We start from the raw sequence: 20,415 nt of genomic DNA on the forward strand, positions 1-20,415 counted from the left end.
GCATGCTAGGTAGTATGTTAGATGTTTTTATGTACTTTAATCCTTACAGTAATCACATGAAAGGACTAGAATCTCTTACTTTAGACAGATAGTACAGGAATTAAGCATCTTACTCATTTCATAGCCAGAAATCAGTAGTACTGGGTCTAACTTCAACTCATTCTCCAGTCTTACAAGCAATTATAATTTTGTGTCTTGGAGACACAAAGCAGTGCCTTCAGCCTTTGAAGCAGGGATCTGCCTACCCTGTGCGCCAAGGAAAGCACAGCCTATTAAAGCACATTTTGAGAAGCGTAAGTTTGGGAGATGGTGGCTTAAGTTTTGTGAACAAAAAACAGAATGGTGTAGGGGAATTGTTTTGTTGTTAAAAATGTGGCTTTTATTTAAATAAGGACTCTCTAGATGTGGACTTGAAGTTTAGGGACCTGCTATGATAGGATTTTTCCCAGGGACCTGTCCTGTCAATGTCACGAACAGGAAAACAGAGGGTAATGAAATGACTTATTAGGCAAACCTTAGAGAAAGGTAAAGTTAACCGACACAAGAGACATATTTGGGTTGTTGTGATCTTGAATTGTAGCCCGTGTACTAGCTTGATTTTTCATTCAACGTCCCTTCTCAACCACACTGCACCGTGCCACCCCTCTTCTTCCTAAGCCTTGGGCCACTGAGTTAGTTACCCAGGGGAGGCTGCTTCGGGCTCAGCTCAGTCCCCAGGGACATCTCAGCCACTGCCAGGAGGCAGAACAGCCTGAGAGACACTCCTGTACCCCGGGAAGATGGCACTCTTACCCTTCCCCGTGGACTCTCCAGCTGTTTACTGGGTGTGTGGCAGGAGCCTTATCTGTACCTGTGAAGCAAGTTTATCCCATCTTTTATACTAGTTCCTTTTCCCTTATTTCTCTAGTATTATCTCTAAAAGATCTTGAAATAAAACCTGCTACATGGCTCAGAGGCTTCCTGACAAGAATATTATAAAATTACACAAAGAATGGCTTCATGAAAGGCTTAGGAGATGTTACCATTCCATGGATGTTGAAATTCTTGTTTCTTGGTGCGAAGACATTCTGGAAAGTCTTCTGGTACTGAGGTGCAGCTGTCCAAGGTGAATGAGGGGCTGGTGTGGAGATCATCATGAAGAATGGCTCAAAGTTAGACTTGTAGTCCAAGAAGTCCAAGGAGACATTAGCCTGACACATACAAAGAACTGTCATCTCCTATTCTACCTAATAATTGAGTACTTAATAGACAAATGTGTTCTGGTGGGCAGAGGGTCATTTTAGCTGTTAATCTTAGGACATGATTGTATTTCATGGTCATGTGCAAGCATGCCGTTTAAATAATGTTTGTTTTTTAGGCAATAGATAAAAAACAGAAAAGCATATCACCTTAAGAAAGCAACTGCTATCCTGATAATTTTACACAATCTAGAAATTCTTTCATCCATATGGAAAGAAATAGTAATTTGTCCATTTTAGTATTTACACTGATGAAGCTTGGAATATATACATCTGTGATGCCTTAAAGAATGTGAAAAGAGAATCAACCTAACTCTGAATAATGGACTAGGTAGATGAAGCTACCTTAACTTTATGAAAATACACAGAAGATGTCAATTATGCCAGTCAAAGTAGCTAAGCTAAATGAGTATCAGGCACAAATACTGGGGTTGAGCATGTAGCTCAGTGGTAAAGCACATATCATGCATGTGGCCCCAGGTTTAATCCCCAGCACCAAAAACAAAACAAAACCTCAAATACATCAACACCAGGGCTTTACTTCCTATGAACTTAGATTCTTCATTCACTTAACAAGAGATACTTTACGAAAATGAAAACACCCCATATACATGCTCTCTTTCATACATCCTCATTTATTCCCAACATTAAGTCAAAAGATACTAACAGTATCTACTTCCTATCAGCTTCCCACTCACCTACTTTATTCCAGTCCTACCAGCTCCTTTGTGGTTTCTCAAATATTGAACAGGCACACTCCTGTTCAACCAGAAGCCCCATACCTACTATTTCCTTTACTGTAGCACTCTTTCTCCTAATTTGGATAGTATACCCTCACCTCCTCAGGTTTCTGCTTAAGTGTTATCTAGCTCCTTTTCTCTTTTCTAACAGATTCCCATCTAAGAAGGCAACAAATGAGTGTATGTACATACCCACATACACATGGCATACTTGCAACATCTTGCCACAACATTACCTTTCAGAGAATCAGACTTTGCTTCACTTACTGTTGAACATCTGTTAGGACAGCAGCTAAACTATTTATTGAATAGATGTTCTATGGAAGGTTTCCATTAAAAACCCTTCAGGAAAGAACCAAATTCACTTGATCTCTCTCGTCTCTCTCTGTTCCTCTCAAGAATTCCCATATTTCTATCACACAAGGCCTATTAGGCGGCTGTCTTAATTTGTGAGTAAGACTAGGGGTCAAGACTGAGAACCTTTACAAAGTGAAACCTGTACAAAGTATTCTCTATAGTCCTAAGAAAAGAGATTTATTCCTGGAATTGCAAGAAGATTAGATCTGAGCCTGGCTTATATATGAAGAAATACACCCTCAGGAATTCTAAATCAGCTGGAAATACTCTTTGGCAGTTAGATTAAATCATTATCCATTTATATTACCCAATATAAATAAGACTAGAGATTTTCTAGGCAAAGTCTTCAATCAAATGTGAGCCAGGCCTGCAAGGACAGAGCTTTATATAGGGCTCCAGCAACTCACCAGGACATCTGTCAAGTAGTCCACACTGTAGTTTTCTCCATGCTTCCGTGCCTTCCCATTGATGGAGAGAGTGTAATTATAGTATTTAGAATTCTTTTCCTATTTAAAAGAGGAACAAATTTGTTATGAAGTCCAAATACAATATGAAAGTCTAAACCCATGCTGGGCTAAACTATGTTTAAACAGTAATAAGATGTACAAAAGGCAATTACTCATATCAATACTGAACTGGATTTTTTGATGAGGGCTTTATCCAAGACTGGCATAGTTTCAATAATTTATCTTAGCTTAAAAGCCACAAATGGACCAGGAAGAACAGTAAATTACATCGCTAAACTGTAATGCAGGAAAAATATCTGGAGAGAAGTGACTCACCACTCAATAGATTTTCTTTCACAGAGACAAAACAGTTAATCCACAGCAAATCCAAAGCAAAATATATATATATGGTATTAAAGTCAGAAATCAAATATATTTTACAGCTGTAGGGTTGTGTGTGATCATCAATAATGACTTCAATAATCACTCACCAAAGCATACCAGTAACTCCAACCTAGAGGAACATGTTCCAGACCACCTGCATCCAGGGATCCATACTGAAAAGAGACAAGTGCATCAGAACTCCTCAGACATAACCAGACCAGAAACAGGCAACTGAAAATCTTTTTAAAACTAGTGCCTGAAACATAATGGTTGCTCAATTTCCCCAAACACATAAATCAATAAAAAAACCAAAGAACTCTGTAATCCCAGCAACTTCTTAGGCTGGAATTGGCAAAATATGGCCATGAACCAAATCTGGCTCGCCAATTGTTCTGTACAGCTGGCATGCTAAGATTTTTTTAAAACCATTTATCAATCAAAAGAAAAATATTTTGTGAAATATGACAGTTACATGAAATTCACATTTTACTGCTGACAGTTTTATTTGAACGCAATCACTGTCTTTCACTTCAGAGTATCTACCCTGCTCTAGAGATGCATGGCCTACAAAGCCTAAAAACATTTACTGTTTGGCCTGCTACAGAAAAAACATCCATGTGGCCTATCTCCCATGACCAGCTATGATGGTACAGGAGAGTCCAACTGAATTTGTGGGTGGTAACAACCAAAATAATCAGACTATGAGCTATCGGGCTATTATTTCAATTGTCCTGATAAAATCTACCAACTAATCTGATGAGATGAGTAAGTGAAGAGACCACAGCATGCTCCCACCTTTTCTCAACAAAGTTTAATACTGCCCATTTAAGGCAGACTTCAATCCCCAAGAATTATGTACACATCAGATGACCTTCAATATGCAGTCACATTAAGTTTTCTTTGTGACCCATAGTCCCAACCCCATAACCAAGTATCACACTTTCTACTACTTCTCATAATTCTTTCAAACTGACTCAATGTTCTTCAAACCCACAGGTTGCAGATTTCCCCAACTACTGAGGGAAGAGGTAGAACAGAAAATTCAAATCAGATATTAAGACCGTAGTATGTAAGAAAATGTACATCTTCTTTGTTCTGTGTTCCTAGTTTAAGCATAAGCACCCCCAAATACACTACTTCCTTTAAGCCTGGAATCTGTTTGTTTTTTGGCACCGGGGATTAAACTCAGGTCCTTGGCGCTTGTGCAGCAGGTGGCGAAACCACTGAGCTAAATCCCCGGCATAAGACTGGAATGTGACTAAAAGGTAATGCTAATGTGGTGGACTTGGGGTCATGATACCTGGCCTGACATGTCACAGTGAGGAATCATACCCTCCAGGTCTATGAGTCCAGCACACCAACCTCTCAGCCGTTTGTATGAATGTCCTGCCTGCCCCAGGCTCTGGGCACTTTCCCTTTGTCACAATCTCTCCACAGTTCATTTTCACTTTCCAGGTCAGAAAATGTGTTAAGCATTAAGTTGTTATAATTCATGAAAGACTGTTAGAAATCTGAGGGAAGAGTCTAAGAGAAAAAATTTTTCACTTGGATCCTCACACAGGGGAAATGGAAACAAAGATACCATAACAGCCACATGACAAGCAGAATTCCCAAAGGAAAAAAGGGAAGACAGCACTACTCTTAGAAGAATTTTTAAATACTAGAATAAATACAATATCCAACTCATGTAAATATGTTCATGTAAGCTCTTCAATGGGCAGATTAGAAAAAAAAAACATATACCAAGAACGCTTTAAGATGACTTGAATTGATACGAAGGAAAAAGCAATTAAGAGGAATTATATTACTTCACATTTAAAGAGCTGTTACAAGAAAAAGGAAAAGACCATGCAGCATACCTCATTTAAATATTTCCCTGCAAAAAAGGTTTGGTAACCACACATGGACCTCAGTATTGCTGGGAAAGTATTTGGCTCCTGGGTCTTCTGCCAAGATGTGCTGCTGCAGTTTCCCTCCAAAGTGTTGTTGACAACATGATGATTATGTGGGTACTTCCCTGTCAGGATACTGGCTCTGCTGGGGCAGCAAAGAGCACTTGGCACATACTACAAAAAGAAAAGGAGCAGAAAAGACAAAGTTGTATGAGAAAGATGGATTTCTCATTTCTAAAAAGAATAAAAGCAGCTACTCAATAGTTTAACTTCAAATTTTGAATTTCTCATGGAATAGATTTTCTTTACACATGACATACTTCAGAACTGTTTTTAGGGGATATAATGAAGACACCAAAGAAGATAAGTCAAACTGAGAAAATAAATTTTCTTTTTCAGTTGGTTTCTTTCTACAAATAACAATAGATGTAATGTCATTTGGCAAAAAAATAATATTTATATGCTAGAAACACAGCATGCTGGAAACAGGGTCTTAACCAAAGATAAAGAGTGCTACTTTAATCTAATGTAATTGAGAAGTACAGGTTCATGATCAGGTTGATCTGTACCTTCATGTATTTCTTGTATCATGTTATACACTGGACGCAGACTTTTTTCCTTGTCTAATTAGGTTTCCTTTATTTACTGTCAACAAATTCTCCCCATTTTACCTAGTAATATTTGTACATACCACCAAGCCACTTCACAAATGTTAATACTAGCTCACACACTAGCACTGAAGGAATAGCCATTCAAGCACACATTCATGCTAAAATTAATACTGTCCCTTTTAAAGACTTAGTACTATTTTTTTGGTCTTTCATATTGAATTTAGTTTTTTGACACCAGGAAATAAAGCTAGCAACTTGTAAATGCTACGCATGAGCTCTACCACTGAGCTACACTTCTAGCCTGCACTGGCATTTTTAAATACTAGTGAGGGTGAACTTCTGCACATGCAAACTGTCCAACTGTGTTTATGGAAATAGTCTCTTCATGTGTTTTGCTCTTTTTTTTTTTTTCCTCCTGGGCTGTTGACTTCCTGTTGACCTGTTACAGATTTGAATTAAGGAATGACTGGGTCACATTATAAATACTTCCCAGTTTTACTTTTGCCTCTTTTTTTAACTTCTGTTTTTTGGGGTTTTATTTTATTTTTTTCAGACAGGATCTCACTATGCAGTTCAAAGCAGGTCTTGAACTACGTAGTCTAAGCTGGCCTTGAATTCGGAAAAACCCTTCTGCCTCAGCCTCCCGAGTCCTGGGATTATAGGTGTGTGTGCCACCATGCCCTGCTGGACTTTTGTTAATTTTTACATCAACAACTCCTAATTCTTTTCTTTTTTCTTTCACATTAATTTTATGGCCACACCGTATTCTGGGCAATCTCTTCCTTTGAAAATATAACCTTGATAGGGCCGAGGATTTAGCTCAGTGGCTCCGCTGCCTGCCTCGAAAGCACAAGGTCCTGAGTTTGATCCCCAGTACCAAAAAAAATATATAACCTTGACAAATTTGACCTCTAGCATGTAAAAATATTTTAAGGTGAGGGGTGTAGCTCAGTAAGTAGTACAACAGATGCTTAGCATGTACAGGCTCTGGGTTCAGCTGTCAGCACCTATTAAAAAAAGCATAGAATCACTTGAGTCTAAAAAAGTCCTGCAGGCCAGGGATTTAGCTCAATGGCATCTCACCTGCCTCACAAGTGCAAGGTCCTGAGTTCAATCCCCGATACAAAAAAAATAAAAAAGTCTTGCTATGAGTTGATTAGAATAAATTATTTTGCTTGTATTTCCATAGAAAATGATCTGCATGTCTACATATGAAGTATTTTTATCACTAAGTACTGTAACTTCATATAGGTCTTAACCATTTCTGGCCACCACCAGTTATTCCTAAAGAGTCTGTATTTTGCTATTATGAAGATCTTTTCTCTCTCTTCTACTTTGTTAACTCTTTACATGGAAGAAAGATATTTTTGGGCTGGGGATGTAGCTCAGTGGTGCCATGCCTGCCTGGCAGGTGCAAGGTCCTGAATTCAATCTGCAGTACAGGGAAAAAAAAGGTATCTTTATTTTTTCATTTCTACATTGCTGAATTCTACTGAAGAGTTTTCCAATAATTTTCCTGTGTTTTCTAAGTAGTGAATCCAAAAAAAGTGGAAATAATAATTTTGACCTTTTTCCAATAGTTTTATAACTTATTTCCATAAGATTTATGGCAATGACTAAACAGTGAACATTAAATAAAAAACATAATGCCTCTGTCTCATCCCTAACAACAATGCCCTAAGTCTTTCACTTTTAAGTATAAGGTGTACTATTTGTTTAAAATATTAATCAGTTTAAAAGTTATTAGGAAGGGATGCTAAAATTTCAGAGGACTTTCAATTACCTATTGAGATGAATATCTAATTTTTCTTCTTTCAACTACAGATATCACATTGGTAGGCAATATAATAACCCAAAATCATGTAGTACTTATTTGAAGTCCAGTTCTGATGTTATCTTTTACATGTATCAACTCATTTAACTACAATAACCTTGATATAGATTCTGGTAACTCCATTTACAAATGAGAAAACCAAGAGCCAGAAAGGTTAAGTAATTTACCCAAGGTCACAGAGCTGGAAACAGGCACAGAGAAGTACTCAAAACTAGGGAATTTGGCTCGAGAATCTGTGCTCTTTGGTATAACACTGCATTACTACTGGGTGGATTTTTTGTTATTAAGCAACCCTTCCTTTCCTAGACTACCATTTACTGGGTAATACGTACAGTTCTTGAATTTGAATCACTAGTATTTTATTTTGTTATTACCTTTGTCAGGGTTGGCTATTGGAGATAAATGAGCTTTTACCACAGAATAAGTTACATAACATAAATATTACTTGACTCTTACAATCTATTTTCAAACCTCAATGAGGTTCTAAATAAAATTCTCTAATTTTGAGTTGTAGCACAGACTGGATTAGAAAATACTTGCAATTAATCTTCAACTGACAGGAAGTAATATTTCAATTAAGAGAATTTATAGCATATTAAACCCCTCCTTCAGATCAGATATTTAACTAAAAAAAGCCCCTACATAGATTACACCAGATTCCCAAAACAATGTGTTTCTTAGGATATAAACACAAAATCAAACAAGATTTGTTTCAAAACTTACGGCACTGGAGAAAGTCATCCCCATCTCTCCAATAAGAGCCTTGGTTTTCTTTAATGGTGTCTGTAAAAGAAGTAAACATCCATTAAGTAATTTCTTCCAATAAATTAAAACACACAGACCAAAATTATGCTTTGTTATATGTTACTCAACTTTTACTCCCAAATAGCTCTACTGACACTAAGAAATTAGCCAAGAGAGTGGTATGATTCTGAAGATGAATCAAACAGATTTGTTTAGTCAGTTGTATTCTATGCAAAAGTGCAGAGACGTGGGCCGGGGATTTAGCTCAGTGGTTCTGGTGCCTGCCTCACAAGCACAAGGTCCTGAGTTCAATCCCCAGTACCCCTACCCACCCCAAAAAAGTGCAGAGACTCATTATGCAAGCTGGGACGGAAGTTCGCAAGTGACGACAGTACTACCAGCAATGCTGATTTCAATGTCATGAAATTTTGGTGCCCTTTCCTCATGTCACCAGCCCCCTTTCAAGGTAGATATGGCACACCTATCTTCATGAATTCACCTTTAGAAGAAGTCAAAAAATATGAAATATAATATGAGAGGAGCCTTCCAACCTTTAAGAAGTAAGATCACACTTAGATTCTGAAAGCCAGACAAGGCCTTGAGACTCAGAGGCTGCCTCAAATCTCATACTCAGTGTGGAGCCCAGACACACACTCTCTGACTACCAGCTCTCCGTGCCCTGCATCAGACAGTTCACTGCCTCAGTGTAAGCACCTGAACCAGGTGGCAGGCAGCAGTACATGGAATTCTGTCAGGATGGAGGCTGGTCAGAAATTACTTTGTTTACATCCTTGCTTTTCAGTTTTTGTTCAAAGTGTAAAATTCTGACAAATACAGAGAACAATTAACTTCATCCTAGAGGACAAGGGTATTTAAATACAAATAGGAACACTAATTTTTTTTTTTTTTTTTTTTGGTACCCGGGATCAAGCTCGGGTCCTTGCGCTTGCATAGCAACTAATAATTTTTATTCACATTCCTAACAGCAGGAACTACCGTTGTAGAGGCTCATTTCATTGTAAGGCAGATCATGATTCACAAATATCTTTGAAATCTAAGACATATTGAACAGTTTAAAGAATTATTTCAAAACATATTTAAAAACTGACAGTCCTGGGCCAGGGATTTATTTAGCTCAGTAATTTCACCGCCTGCCTCACAAGCGCAAGGACCCGAGTTCTATCCCCAGTACCAAAAACAAAAACAAAAAATAAATAAAAAAATAAAAACTGAAAGTCCAAATAAATCACTACATAAATAAGAGTCTCATTTTCAACAACATATAAATGACATTCTCCCATTCTTTTATATTAATAGAAAACCTACAAACTCGAAAAGACAAGAATTCTAATTTACCAAGACAAGCTTTGATAATTTCACAAGACCTTTCTTTAATGGGATCACAGAAAGTGCTAGAGCTGCAGAAAACCTGTGCCAGTTTTCAGAAGCAATGTTACCAGGTTTCCTCAAAACATCACTAGATGCTATCCTTAGGAAAACAACAGTGGGTTAAATACAAGACTGGCTTGATGAAAAATCGAAGTTACTACTAAGGCACTGGGAGAGAAAATGAGAATGTGAGCTATAAGTCAGCAAAAGGCCCACATTAGTTGACTGAGACTTAATCACCAAATTGTCTGATCAACATGTAAACAATTAACAGATAAAGAAACAATCATTTCAGGTAGTGATAAGTACTAAGAAGAGAATGAGCCAAGATGAAGTGACTGCACTTGGTGGGAAGAAAGAAGTACTTTAGGTGGGTCGGCGAGCAGGAAAGACCTCTTTCAGGAGAGAAATCTGCTGCTCGGAGTCCCAAGATGAGGAGTCAGCTGTGCCAAGATCTGGAAGAGGATGCTTCTAGGCCAAGTGAAAACAAGCAGAGGCTGCCAGAGGAAGGCGAGGCACCATGAGAAGCAGAGATAAAGCCAGCATGGTAGAGGAAGTCCCAAAAGAAGAAGGGATGGAGCCAAATGATGATGCAAGGCTGCAGAGGAATTTTGATTTTAGTCTAAGAAAGAAGTTGATATTCATTGCTGAGAGTAGTACATATGTAAACCATAATCTGTGCTTAATCAAACAAGTCCTAAGCAAGAAACTGCACTACTGAAAATGTATGGGTCCATGCTAGCCTGAATGGACAGTGTGGCTGGATACATGAAGGCCATTAAACAGCCAATTTTACAATCTTGCATGAGAAAACTTTACAATCTCAAGCAAAATTCCTTCCATGAAATCCTTCAGTCATTTACTTTCCTGGCCCCATGAACACCTGCTCTGAGGTTTTACAACTGTTGTAATTCTAAGGCTAACTTTTAATGATGGAAGTCATCTTGCTTTAAGCAAGGACATATTTACTCTTTTCTTATATTTCATCAGGGCCTTTTCCTTTGTTTGAGGTTTTGACCAAATGTCATTTCTTCCTCGAATGATTTTTAAAAAGGTAACTTTTGGTTCTGTGAACAGTGTGTCCACTGCATAATTATGTTTATAATCAAGAAAAAAAATAATTCCCCGGGAAAAATACTAAGAGCAAATTCCCACAGATGATACTTGAAACAAATACAGTGAAGTATTAAAGATGATGCAGCTACATAAAAGACTATCAAAGATGATGACTGAAAAATTTCACCTTAAATCAAAACCGTATGAGGGCTATATTTTATTGACCTTAGTCTGGAGGCTGACTACTGCTGACTTTGCCAACTACAGCAACAATTTGTAATCTTTTAGTTCAGAGAACCCTCTCCACATAAGTGAAGAAATGACATAGAGTGGACCCTCAAGTTACAACAGTCCTGACAATTTGGGTTAATTAGGTTAATGGAAGAATCATCTGCTCCTTGTTATCTATAGCATGCATCCAGGGAAACATCCAGATCTCAGCTGTACTGACTTACAACCAATTTGAGATGCCACCAGTCCTCAGGAACCAAAGTGATGGAGTTCTTAAGGCAAGGGTCCACTGTATATCTTACTTCATGCCTGTCTCTCTCTCTCTCTCTCTCTCTGACACACATAAGATTTTCATTTTATTCCAATCCCAAGAAAAGCAAAAATGCTGGTAGTCACTCATAAAACTGATTTCACAAAATTGAGACCAGCAGTTTGAAAGATATTGAGCTAAGGTGTTACCCCACAGGAAAGACTAGGAACTTCTTGCCTCGATAGTTTTCATAGTTCAGCATTCCACTAAAAGAAAAGAGAACTGAAGCACTGTTTTTAGAAAGATGAGGAACAGGCTGGATCCAGGATCAGATGACCAGTCAAGGTTTTGTCTTAAGGAATGAGTTAACTGCTTCTGTGTGCTGGGCAAACCCCTTTCCAGCCTCTGCAAGGGAGTTGGGGGTAAATGTTCCAAAGGTCATAAATTTCAGAACTTTAAGGTATCTGGAGCAAAATGAACTCATGGGAAAGAATAAAGTCACATGACAACACCCATGGACTGCTGACAGTATTTGATTCTTCAGCCAAGCACTTAATTAGGCTAACTGAATTTTGATTGTCAGGCAAAAACAACAACAACAAAACTCCGAACGAATAGTTCGACAGCTTACCTACCACATTAGTTCATTTCAGCACTTACACTGATACCAGGCACAGGCATTATACACACAGCCACAAATGCAGAAGTGGCCTAGGTCCTTTATAAAAGGGGCTGAACTTGGCCTCTGATCTTCTACTCCTAAAGAAAAGCAATTAAGGCTTGCGTGCTCTTTCCAGGACCTGCTCCCCATTGGTTTAACACAGTTTAACTGGCGTCCACATGTTTATCTCAGGATGTGAACAAAAATTTTGCAAGCCGTAAAGTCCAGACTAAGAAGAACAGTGCAGTGCCTGAATCATCCCAGAAAACGAAACAGAGTCCTGGGCCCATCAAACCAGCATAAAGGGCCTTGAGCAGCAGGGAAAACCAAACCCACCAAGGGTCAAGGCAGCCGGGGGAGGAAAGGAGAGAGCGGGGAAATCGGGAAACAACAAGCCAGAAGCCTTCGAGGCGGCCAGGGAGGTGGAGGGGCGGGGCAGAAAGAGAAGAGTTACCATGCCGCCGAGCACTTCGTCCTGGTCGTCGGTAAGGAGCAGCACCACATTGGGCCTCCGAGAGCCTGCGGCCAGCCCAGGAGCCCCCAGGCAACCGCTCAACAGCAGAAGCAGCAGCGGCGCTGGGCTACAGGCGGGCAGGAGGCGGAGACTGTCCCGCCCGGGCCCACCTGAAGCCACAGGGAGAAGCCGCATGGCTGACAATGCTCCGGGGATAACCCGGAGAGGGTGAAGAGACCCGCCGGTGACCGAAGGGTCAGAGCCCGAAGAGCTGCCTTGTGAAAAGACTGCGCCGAGAAGGCCCGGCGCTGGGGTCAGACCTCAGTCCCCGGGCGATCACGATCACGTGAGCCCGAGGCACGAGGGCGGGGGCACGTCGCACCGTCACGTGACTGACAGTGGGTGGGGCATCGGGCGGGGCCGCTCAGGGAGCAGCCCAGCGGGAAACACAGGGCAGCGGCCGGCCGGAAAGGGCCGAAGACAAGAGGGTGGCGTTCCGGTAGGACCTGTTTCTAAGCGCTTGTTGGAGAGATTAAATTAGAAGAAAGAGAAGATGAAAAGCAGGAGGGAGTCAGCAAACACTAAGCGATTAAGAAAATGAGAGGAGGAATGTACTTGTCATATACAAATTGTGGAAGCACTTTTGGAACCTCCCTCGCATATATAACTACGTAGTTTAGTATGCAAAGAAAATAAACCTTCAATTTTTAATTTTGACTTGTCAAAAATATATTTCAGAAGTCTTAAATTTTTGTTGATCCTATGTTTCAAGGCTTGAAAACTTTTGTAATGGACAGACTATTTCATTCGACTTTTCAAGGAAAATTCCAATTTGACAAATACGTTTAAAATAGTCCATGTAGTAGTTGAGACTGAAAATACACAAATATTGCAAATGCGAAATATTGATGTAGTTAACAACTTCAGGTACTTCAAGTTGAGCCTTTTCTCTCACAAAATTAAGGTAATGAGCTAAGTTTGACTTCTGCAAAATTGTTAAAGAGCAGGCATCCCTTTGTCCTTATTACCATGAGAGCTATGTTGACATATGACTGATTGTAAATGTTATTCAACTGTATGTGGAGAGACCCAAGTCTTGTTTTACTTTGTTAAAGTCTCAGACAAATGTCTTCATTTCGCTAAAAAAAAAGTTTAAAATTACTATTAGAACCTGTCATGGTGACACACACCTGTCATCCCAACACTCTTTGAGGCTGAGGTAGGAGGATCACAAATTTGAGCCCAGCCTGGGCTACGTAGTGATTTAGTGAGACTCTGTCTCAAATTTAAAAATAAAAAGGGCTGGGGATATAGTTCAGTGTGAAGGCCCTCAGTTCAATCCCTAGTAGTGAAAATACAAATTACTATTAAGGTTTCCTGTGACAAGAGTAGCTCACACTAATTGCCAATTCATCCGTGGTCATCATATCCGGAATAGAGTATATATCACTTGGTATTTTTTTATGTATTTGACTTTTCACTTTTTGAATGTATTTTCTCCTTACAATTTTTTTTTTGGTGGAGGGTGGGAGGAGTGTCGAGACAGGGTCTCGCTTTGTAGTTCAGGCTGGCCTTGAACTCACTGTGTATCCCAGACTGGCCTTCAACGGTGGCAGTCCTCCTGCCTTAGCCTCTTGGGTGCTGAGATTTGCAGGAGTGCACCACCATGGCCAGCTCCTTTCAATTTTTTAAAATAAATTATTTTAGTAAATAGGTTGTTTTCATTTTGACATTTTTTTTCTAAGAGCTTAAGCAAAAAAATGGATAAAAACCAGTTGAAAAACTCATGAAATTTTTATTATAGCATTAACACTGCTTCTCATTTGATCTTCGAGGTATAAGTCTCTTTCACTTAAACATTTAATAGCTTTATAACCTCCACCATCTCTGGCCATGATGGAATAACAGTGCCAGATTAACCCTCCTACTAAAACACCTACAAAACAGGGCAAAATACATATATATTTTCATACAGGGACAATGGTCATTACAGGATTATCATCTGTGTTTAAAGGGAATAAATAGTTGCCCCAGTTTTTGGTCTGAAGGCTCATTCTGAATCAGAGAGCAAGAAGGAGGATCCAGGCAGAACAAAGTGTTCTTGCTGATGATATTGAGGGGTAGCCGAGATCCAGGTGGAAGACGGCTGAGGCAGATGGAAGTTACAGCGGGGAGCACCAAAGAGGAAGGTGGTATATAGGTAAAAGTTCAAAAATCTGCATAGATGTTCTCTTGAAACTTCTGAACACTGAGATATGCATTCAAAGGACAATACTCCATAAGGCAAGGTCAGAGTTTGAAGATGTTTGAGATTCAACCAACCAGAGAGAGTCCTCCTTGATGAACAGGTACACTCAGTTAAGCAACTGGAAAGGTCATGTTTTGGTAGAAAGGCTAAACTATCATTATCTACTCGACAATTAAAATAACAGAGCTTAAATACAATCTTGTAAATATCAAGCTGATCTGCAAGTAATTTAACTTGCCTTCCAGAGCAAATCCCATCACTCTTTAAGACTACAAAATTTAGATACATGATAATACGAAATTTATTCATGACTGGTAACCAGGAGCAAAATTTATCAATATAACCAAATGGATAATAGAGATGCAGAAATTAACAATTCAGATGCTAAAGTATCTATTATACCACGTTCAAGTATTTAAAGGAAAATATAACCCTAATGAGAAGTGGAAGATATTTTTTAAAAAATGGAACTGATGGGCCAGGGATTTAGCTCAGTGGTTCTGCCACCTGCCTCACAAGCCAAAGGACCCGAATTCGATCCCCAGTACCAAAAACAAAAACAAAATGGAACTGATATCTGAAAAATATTTACTGCACAAATTAACAGATTAGAGAATATTGAGGTTGAGGATAAGTCAACTTGAAGGTGCAGCAATAGAAAATTCTCCAAATAGAGCTAAGAGAAAAAATATGAAAATAAAATGAACACAGCCTCTGCAACCTGTAAGACAATAATCAAGTAGTCTACCAATCATAGAGTTCTTTATGGAAGAAATAATTTTATTAAATCAATAATTTAAAATATGTGTAGCCAAGTGTGGTGGTACACACCTATGATCCCCAGCTACTTGGGAGGCTGAGACATAAGAATTGCAAGTTTGAGGCCATGCTGGGCAACTTAGTGAGATACTATCTCAAAATTAAAAGACGTAGGGATGGCTGGGGATTTAGCTCAGTGGTTCCGCCACCTGCCTCGAAAGCTCAAGGTCCAGAGTTCGATCCCTGTTACCTGCCCCCCGCAAAAAAAGACCTGGCAATATAGTTCAGCACTCCTTGAATTCAATCCCAGAACTGAAAAAGAAATTTAAATTTGGAGAAAACTGATCTCATGCCCAAGAAACTCAATGAATTCCATGCAGAATGAAGAATAAACAAAGACATGAACAACTAACATCCTACTTCACGGTGAAAGACCAAATGCCATCTTTCTCACCCAGTAACAAGGATGTTTGTCCTCAACATTGCTATTCAACATTATATTGTAGGTTCTAGATAGTTCAATATACAAAAAAGAGAAATAGTCAAAGAGATCCACAGATGGGTACGTTGTCATAAAAAATGCTGAAAGGCAAAAAAGAACACCTTGAAACTTCAAGAGAACTATGGCTTATCACTTACAAAGGAACTCCAGTGAAATCAACAGATTATTTCTCATTGGAAATAGTAGAGGTCGGAAGGTAGGATAAACATACTCAATGGGCTCAAAGAAAAACTGTCATCCAAGAATCCTATACCCAATAAAAATATCTATAAAAAATGAAGGTGAATTAAAATCATTCTTCAGTCCAAGTACTAATGAGGCCCAACTCTACTTAGCTTCCAAGAGATTGGGTACATTCAGGGTGGTATGGCCATAGACATTTTCAAATAAACCAAATTTGTGGCTAACAGCACTGTCTTACAAGAAGTCCTTTGGCTGAAAGTGGTTCCAGCCAGAAAAAGTAAAAAGCACTGTTAAATATAATTGTGCAATTATAAAAGACTCTATAAATGCTATTGCTTAGTATTTTAATTGATTGAGCAGTTTTGTAAGATAATATGCATATAGTGTATTGTTAGGGCTGCAACATGGAAATATATTTGCCATTAACAGCACGAAAGTGATTGATGGGTTTGCAAAAGAGATTGATGCAGATTTGCATTGGGCTCAAAATTACTGTAGATGATAATTCAAATCCATGGGGACTGGTGAAAAAAATCAGAAATCATAAATTAAGAGATTGTTATAATACAAGCTCTAAATATATACTTGTTCTCTTAGCTGCCATAAAATACACACAATTACAGGAAGTAATGATTATAACAATGTACTATAACATTTATAGATATAACATGTATAACAATACCATAAAAGGGGTAAGGAAATAGAGATATATAGGAGTAATATTTCTGTAACTCACTGAAATTAAGTTAGTATAAATCTGAAGCTGTTCCTGCTAATTTGGATATGGTAAGATCTAGAGCAATCACTAAGACAAGAACTTCAAAAATCCCCAGAAAACATTGAAAAAACATTAAAGAAATTAAAATACTATATTAGAAAATACTTAACACAAAAGAAATTAGTAAAAATTAGAGGAATGAACATGAGCTATACAGAAAAAAGTAAAATGGCAGGTATATATGAATAATAACATTAAATACTATATCAATAATAATATTAAATGTGAATGGATCAATAATCCAATAAATGATAGAGATTGTAACTGTGAGTAAAAACAGATCTAATTATATTCTGTCTATAGGAGACACATTAGTTTTAAAGGTACAGAAATTGAAAGTACAAGGGTAGAAAAAATATACATGCAAATAACCACAAGAAAGTTGAAGTAGTTCTACCAATATCAGACTAAATAGATTTTAAAACAAAAAAAGTTATTAGAGATAAAACTGGATATTTTATTATTGTAAAAGGCAATCCATCAGGAAAATATTATAGTTGTTATGTACCAAACAAAGCATCAAAATTTATGAATTAGAAACTGACAAAAATGGAGGGAAAATGGGCAGTTCAACAATAGTAGTTGGGAACTTCAATACAACCTTTCAATAACAGATAGAACACTTAGGTAGATCAACAAAGAAACAGAAAATGTAAAGAACATTATAAAACAAGTATACGTAGGGGCTCAGGACATGAGGATATACCTAGGTGGTACAGCATTTGCTTAGCATGTGCCAGGCCCTAGGTTTGATCCTTAGCACCAAAAACAAAAATAAAAAAGAGTAGGCTTAGCAGACAACTCCATCCAACAATAGCAGGATACATACTCTCAAGTCCCTTGAATATTCTTTAGGATAGACCATATGCTAAACCTTAAAACAAACTCCAATACATTTAAAAGGATAGAAATAATCAAAAGTATGTCCTATGACCAGTATGAAATGAAATTAGAAATAAATAACAAAGAAATTTGGAAAACATCATATTTGGAATTAACACACTCCTAGATGACCGATAGTTGAAGAGGGCCAGGGATTTAGCTCAGTGGTTCCGCCACCTGCCTCACAAGCACAAGGTCCAGAGTTAGATCCCCGGTAACCCCCCCCACCGCCCACCCCCGGGCCAAGAGTTGATGAAATCAAAAGGAAAATTAGAAAATACAACATGCTAAAGCTATGAAATGTAGCTGACAGAATTTAGGGAGTAATTTATAGCTGTAAATGCCTATACGGTATTAAAAAAGAATGATCTCATATGAATTAACCTACTCTAAAAAGAGTAATCTAAACCTGAACCAAGCAGAAGGAAGGAAATTAAAAAGATTAGAGCCGAAATTAATGAAATAGGGAATAGGGGGAAAACAGTAGAGGAAATCAAAGGAAACAAAAACTGTTTAGGAAGATTAACAGAAACTTGTCAAATCATGGTAAGCCCTATCATATCTCCATTTAAGTAGCGAACCTGGCCCCTGCAGAAAGGATCATGGAAATTGATTGTAGTCTATCACAAGCTCAACAAAGTGTTAGTCTTGATTTTACCTGATTTTACTGGCCTTGTTGGGTGTGTCTTTGCTAGAGATAAATATGGTAATAGTTAAATTGTAAGCAGCCAGGGCCAGGGTTTTAGCTTAGTGGCATCGTGCCTGCCTCGAAAATGCAAGGTCCCGAGTTCGGTCCCCTGTTCCAGAAAAAAAAAAAAAAGAAAAGAAAGAAAGAAATTGTAAGCAGCCAGTGATTTGATAAATGTATCTTTACCCTATTCAATTAAGAAAAAGGTTCAGGAATAATTGCAAATTTGTATAGAATGGACAACAAAGTCACAGTTTGCCTCAGTATTAACTCTCCTATATGTAGCAATGTATTATTTTATGTCATGATATAGTCCAAAAAGATCTAAATTATCTGGGAATCCTGCAGAGTGTTTATCTATCCATTACATTGATGACTTCATGCAGTTTAGACAGGGTGAACAAGCGGTGACTATCATGCTGGAAGCCTTGATAAATATATGTGCTCTAGAGGGTAGAGGATGGATCCTATTGAAAGGACCTGGTACTTAAAGTTTTTAGGACTATTAAGGTGTGCCAGGATATTGCCTTCAAAATAAAAACAAATTGTTGAAGGTTGCATTTCTCACCATAGAGAAGGAAGTACTGTATCTGGTAGAACACTGGATTTTGTATGAAACACCCTGTACACCTCAGCTGTAGCCCCTATACTGTGTGGCATGAAAGCTGTCAGCTGAGACTGGAGCAGAAAAGCACTGAGTAACAGACAGGGCTGGCTACACAATCTGTGGGATCAATGTAAGACAGAAGTGTGGAGGCCCTTTGTTCAGAGAGCAGGAAAAGACCTGGGGATGTAGTTCAGTGGTAGAGCAATTTCTTAGACAGAGCAAGGTCCTAGGTTCAATCCCCAATAGCCCAAAGAAAGCAGGAAAAAAGTGCCATCAAAGATACTAAAACAATAAGCTTTTCTTTAAACATATTTTACCTGACGTCAGCCTTGAGGTTCCATTTAAGGCCCCTCGGGGTGCTGCTCTGAGTGCTTGAGATGCTGCTGACCAGTCCGGACCTTACAGCAACGCGCCCCGACGCCTGCCCAACTTGCACTCCCGGTTCCTTTTGGTTTGAAGTCTAAGATGGACAGCCTCAAAGATCAGCTGATTGTGAATCTCCTTAAGGAAGAGCAGGTCCCCCAGAATAAGATTACAGTTGCTGGGGTTGGTGCTGTGGGCATGGCCTGTGCCATCCGTATCTTAATGAAGGACTTGGCAGATGAACTTGCTCTTGTTGATGTCATAGAAGACAAATTGAAGGGAGAGATGATGGATCTCCAACATGGCAGCCTTTTCCTTAGAACACCAAAGATTGTCTCTAGCAAAGACTATAATGTAACTGCAAACTCCAAGCTGGTTATTATCACAGCTGGGGCACGTCAGCAAGAGGGAGAAAGCCGTCTTAATTTGGTCCAGTGTAATATGAACATCTTTAAGTTCATCATTCCTAATGTTGTAAAGTACAGCCCAAACTGCAAGTTGCTTGTTGTTTCCAATCCAGTGGATATCTTGACCTATGTGGCTTGGAAGATAAGTGGCTTTCCCAAAAACCATGTGATTGGCAGTGGCTGCAATCTGGATTCAGCCCGGTTCTGGTACCTGATGGGGGATAGGCTGGAGGTTAACCCCCTGAGCTGCCATGGATAGGTCCTTGGGGAGCATGGAGACTCCAGTGTGCCTGTGTGGAGTGGAGTGAATGTTGTTGGCGTCTCCCTGAAGAATCTGCACCCTGAGTTAGGAACTGATGGGGATAAGGAGCATTGGAAAGAGGTTCACAAACACGTGGTTGACAGTGCTTATGAAGTGATCAAACTCAAAGGCTACACATCCTGGGCCATCGGACTGTCTGTGGCAGATTTGGCAGAAAGTATAATGAAGAATCTCAGGAGAGTGCATCCAATTTCTACCATGCTTAAGGGTCTCTATGGAATAAAGGATGATGTCTTCCTTAGTGTTCCTTGTGTCTTGGGACAAAATGGGATCTCAGATGTTGTGAAGGTGACCCTGACTCCTGAGGAAGAGGCCCGTCTGAAGAAGAGTGCAGATACCCTGTGGGCAATCCAGAAAGAGCTGCAGTTTTAAAGTCTTTCAGTGTCGTA

The 20,415-nt window shown here is 38.9% G+C and overlaps 1 protein-coding gene and 1 pseudogene across 1 annotated transcript in view; one reads left to right on the plus strand and one right to left on the minus strand.

Annotated features, from left to right (window-relative positions):
* Gns (glucosamine (N-acetyl)-6-sulfatase) overlaps nucleotides 1–12,672 on the minus strand; it is a 28,652-nt gene extending 15,980 nt beyond the window's left edge. Inside the window, exons 1-6 of the mRNA XM_004861114.4 lie at nucleotides 12,288–12,672; nucleotides 8,226–8,285; nucleotides 5,025–5,231; nucleotides 3,273–3,338; nucleotides 2,743–2,841; nucleotides 1,023–1,190 (exon numbers count right to left, since the gene is read on the minus strand). Coding sequence (XP_004861171.1) covers nucleotides 1,023–1,190; nucleotides 2,743–2,841; nucleotides 3,273–3,338; nucleotides 5,025–5,231; nucleotides 8,226–8,285; nucleotides 12,288–12,482 — 795 coding nt within the window. The 5' untranslated portion in view covers nucleotides 12,483–12,672. The remainder of the gene's footprint in view (nucleotides 1–1,022; nucleotides 1,191–2,742; nucleotides 2,842–3,272; nucleotides 3,339–5,024; nucleotides 5,232–8,225; nucleotides 8,286–12,287) is intronic.
* A 6,712-nt stretch (nucleotides 12,673–19,384) lies between these two features.
* LOC101709685 (L-lactate dehydrogenase A chain pseudogene) lies at nucleotides 19,385–20,415 on the plus strand (annotated as a pseudogene).

Source organism: Heterocephalus glaber, unplaced genomic scaffold, assembly GCF_053883595.1.
Source record: "Heterocephalus glaber isolate CG9 unplaced genomic scaffold, H.glaber_assembly_v1.0 deba00001569, whole genome shotgun sequence".
In the NCBI taxonomy this organism is placed as follows: domain Eukaryota; kingdom Metazoa; phylum Chordata; class Mammalia; order Rodentia; family Bathyergidae; genus Heterocephalus; species Heterocephalus glaber.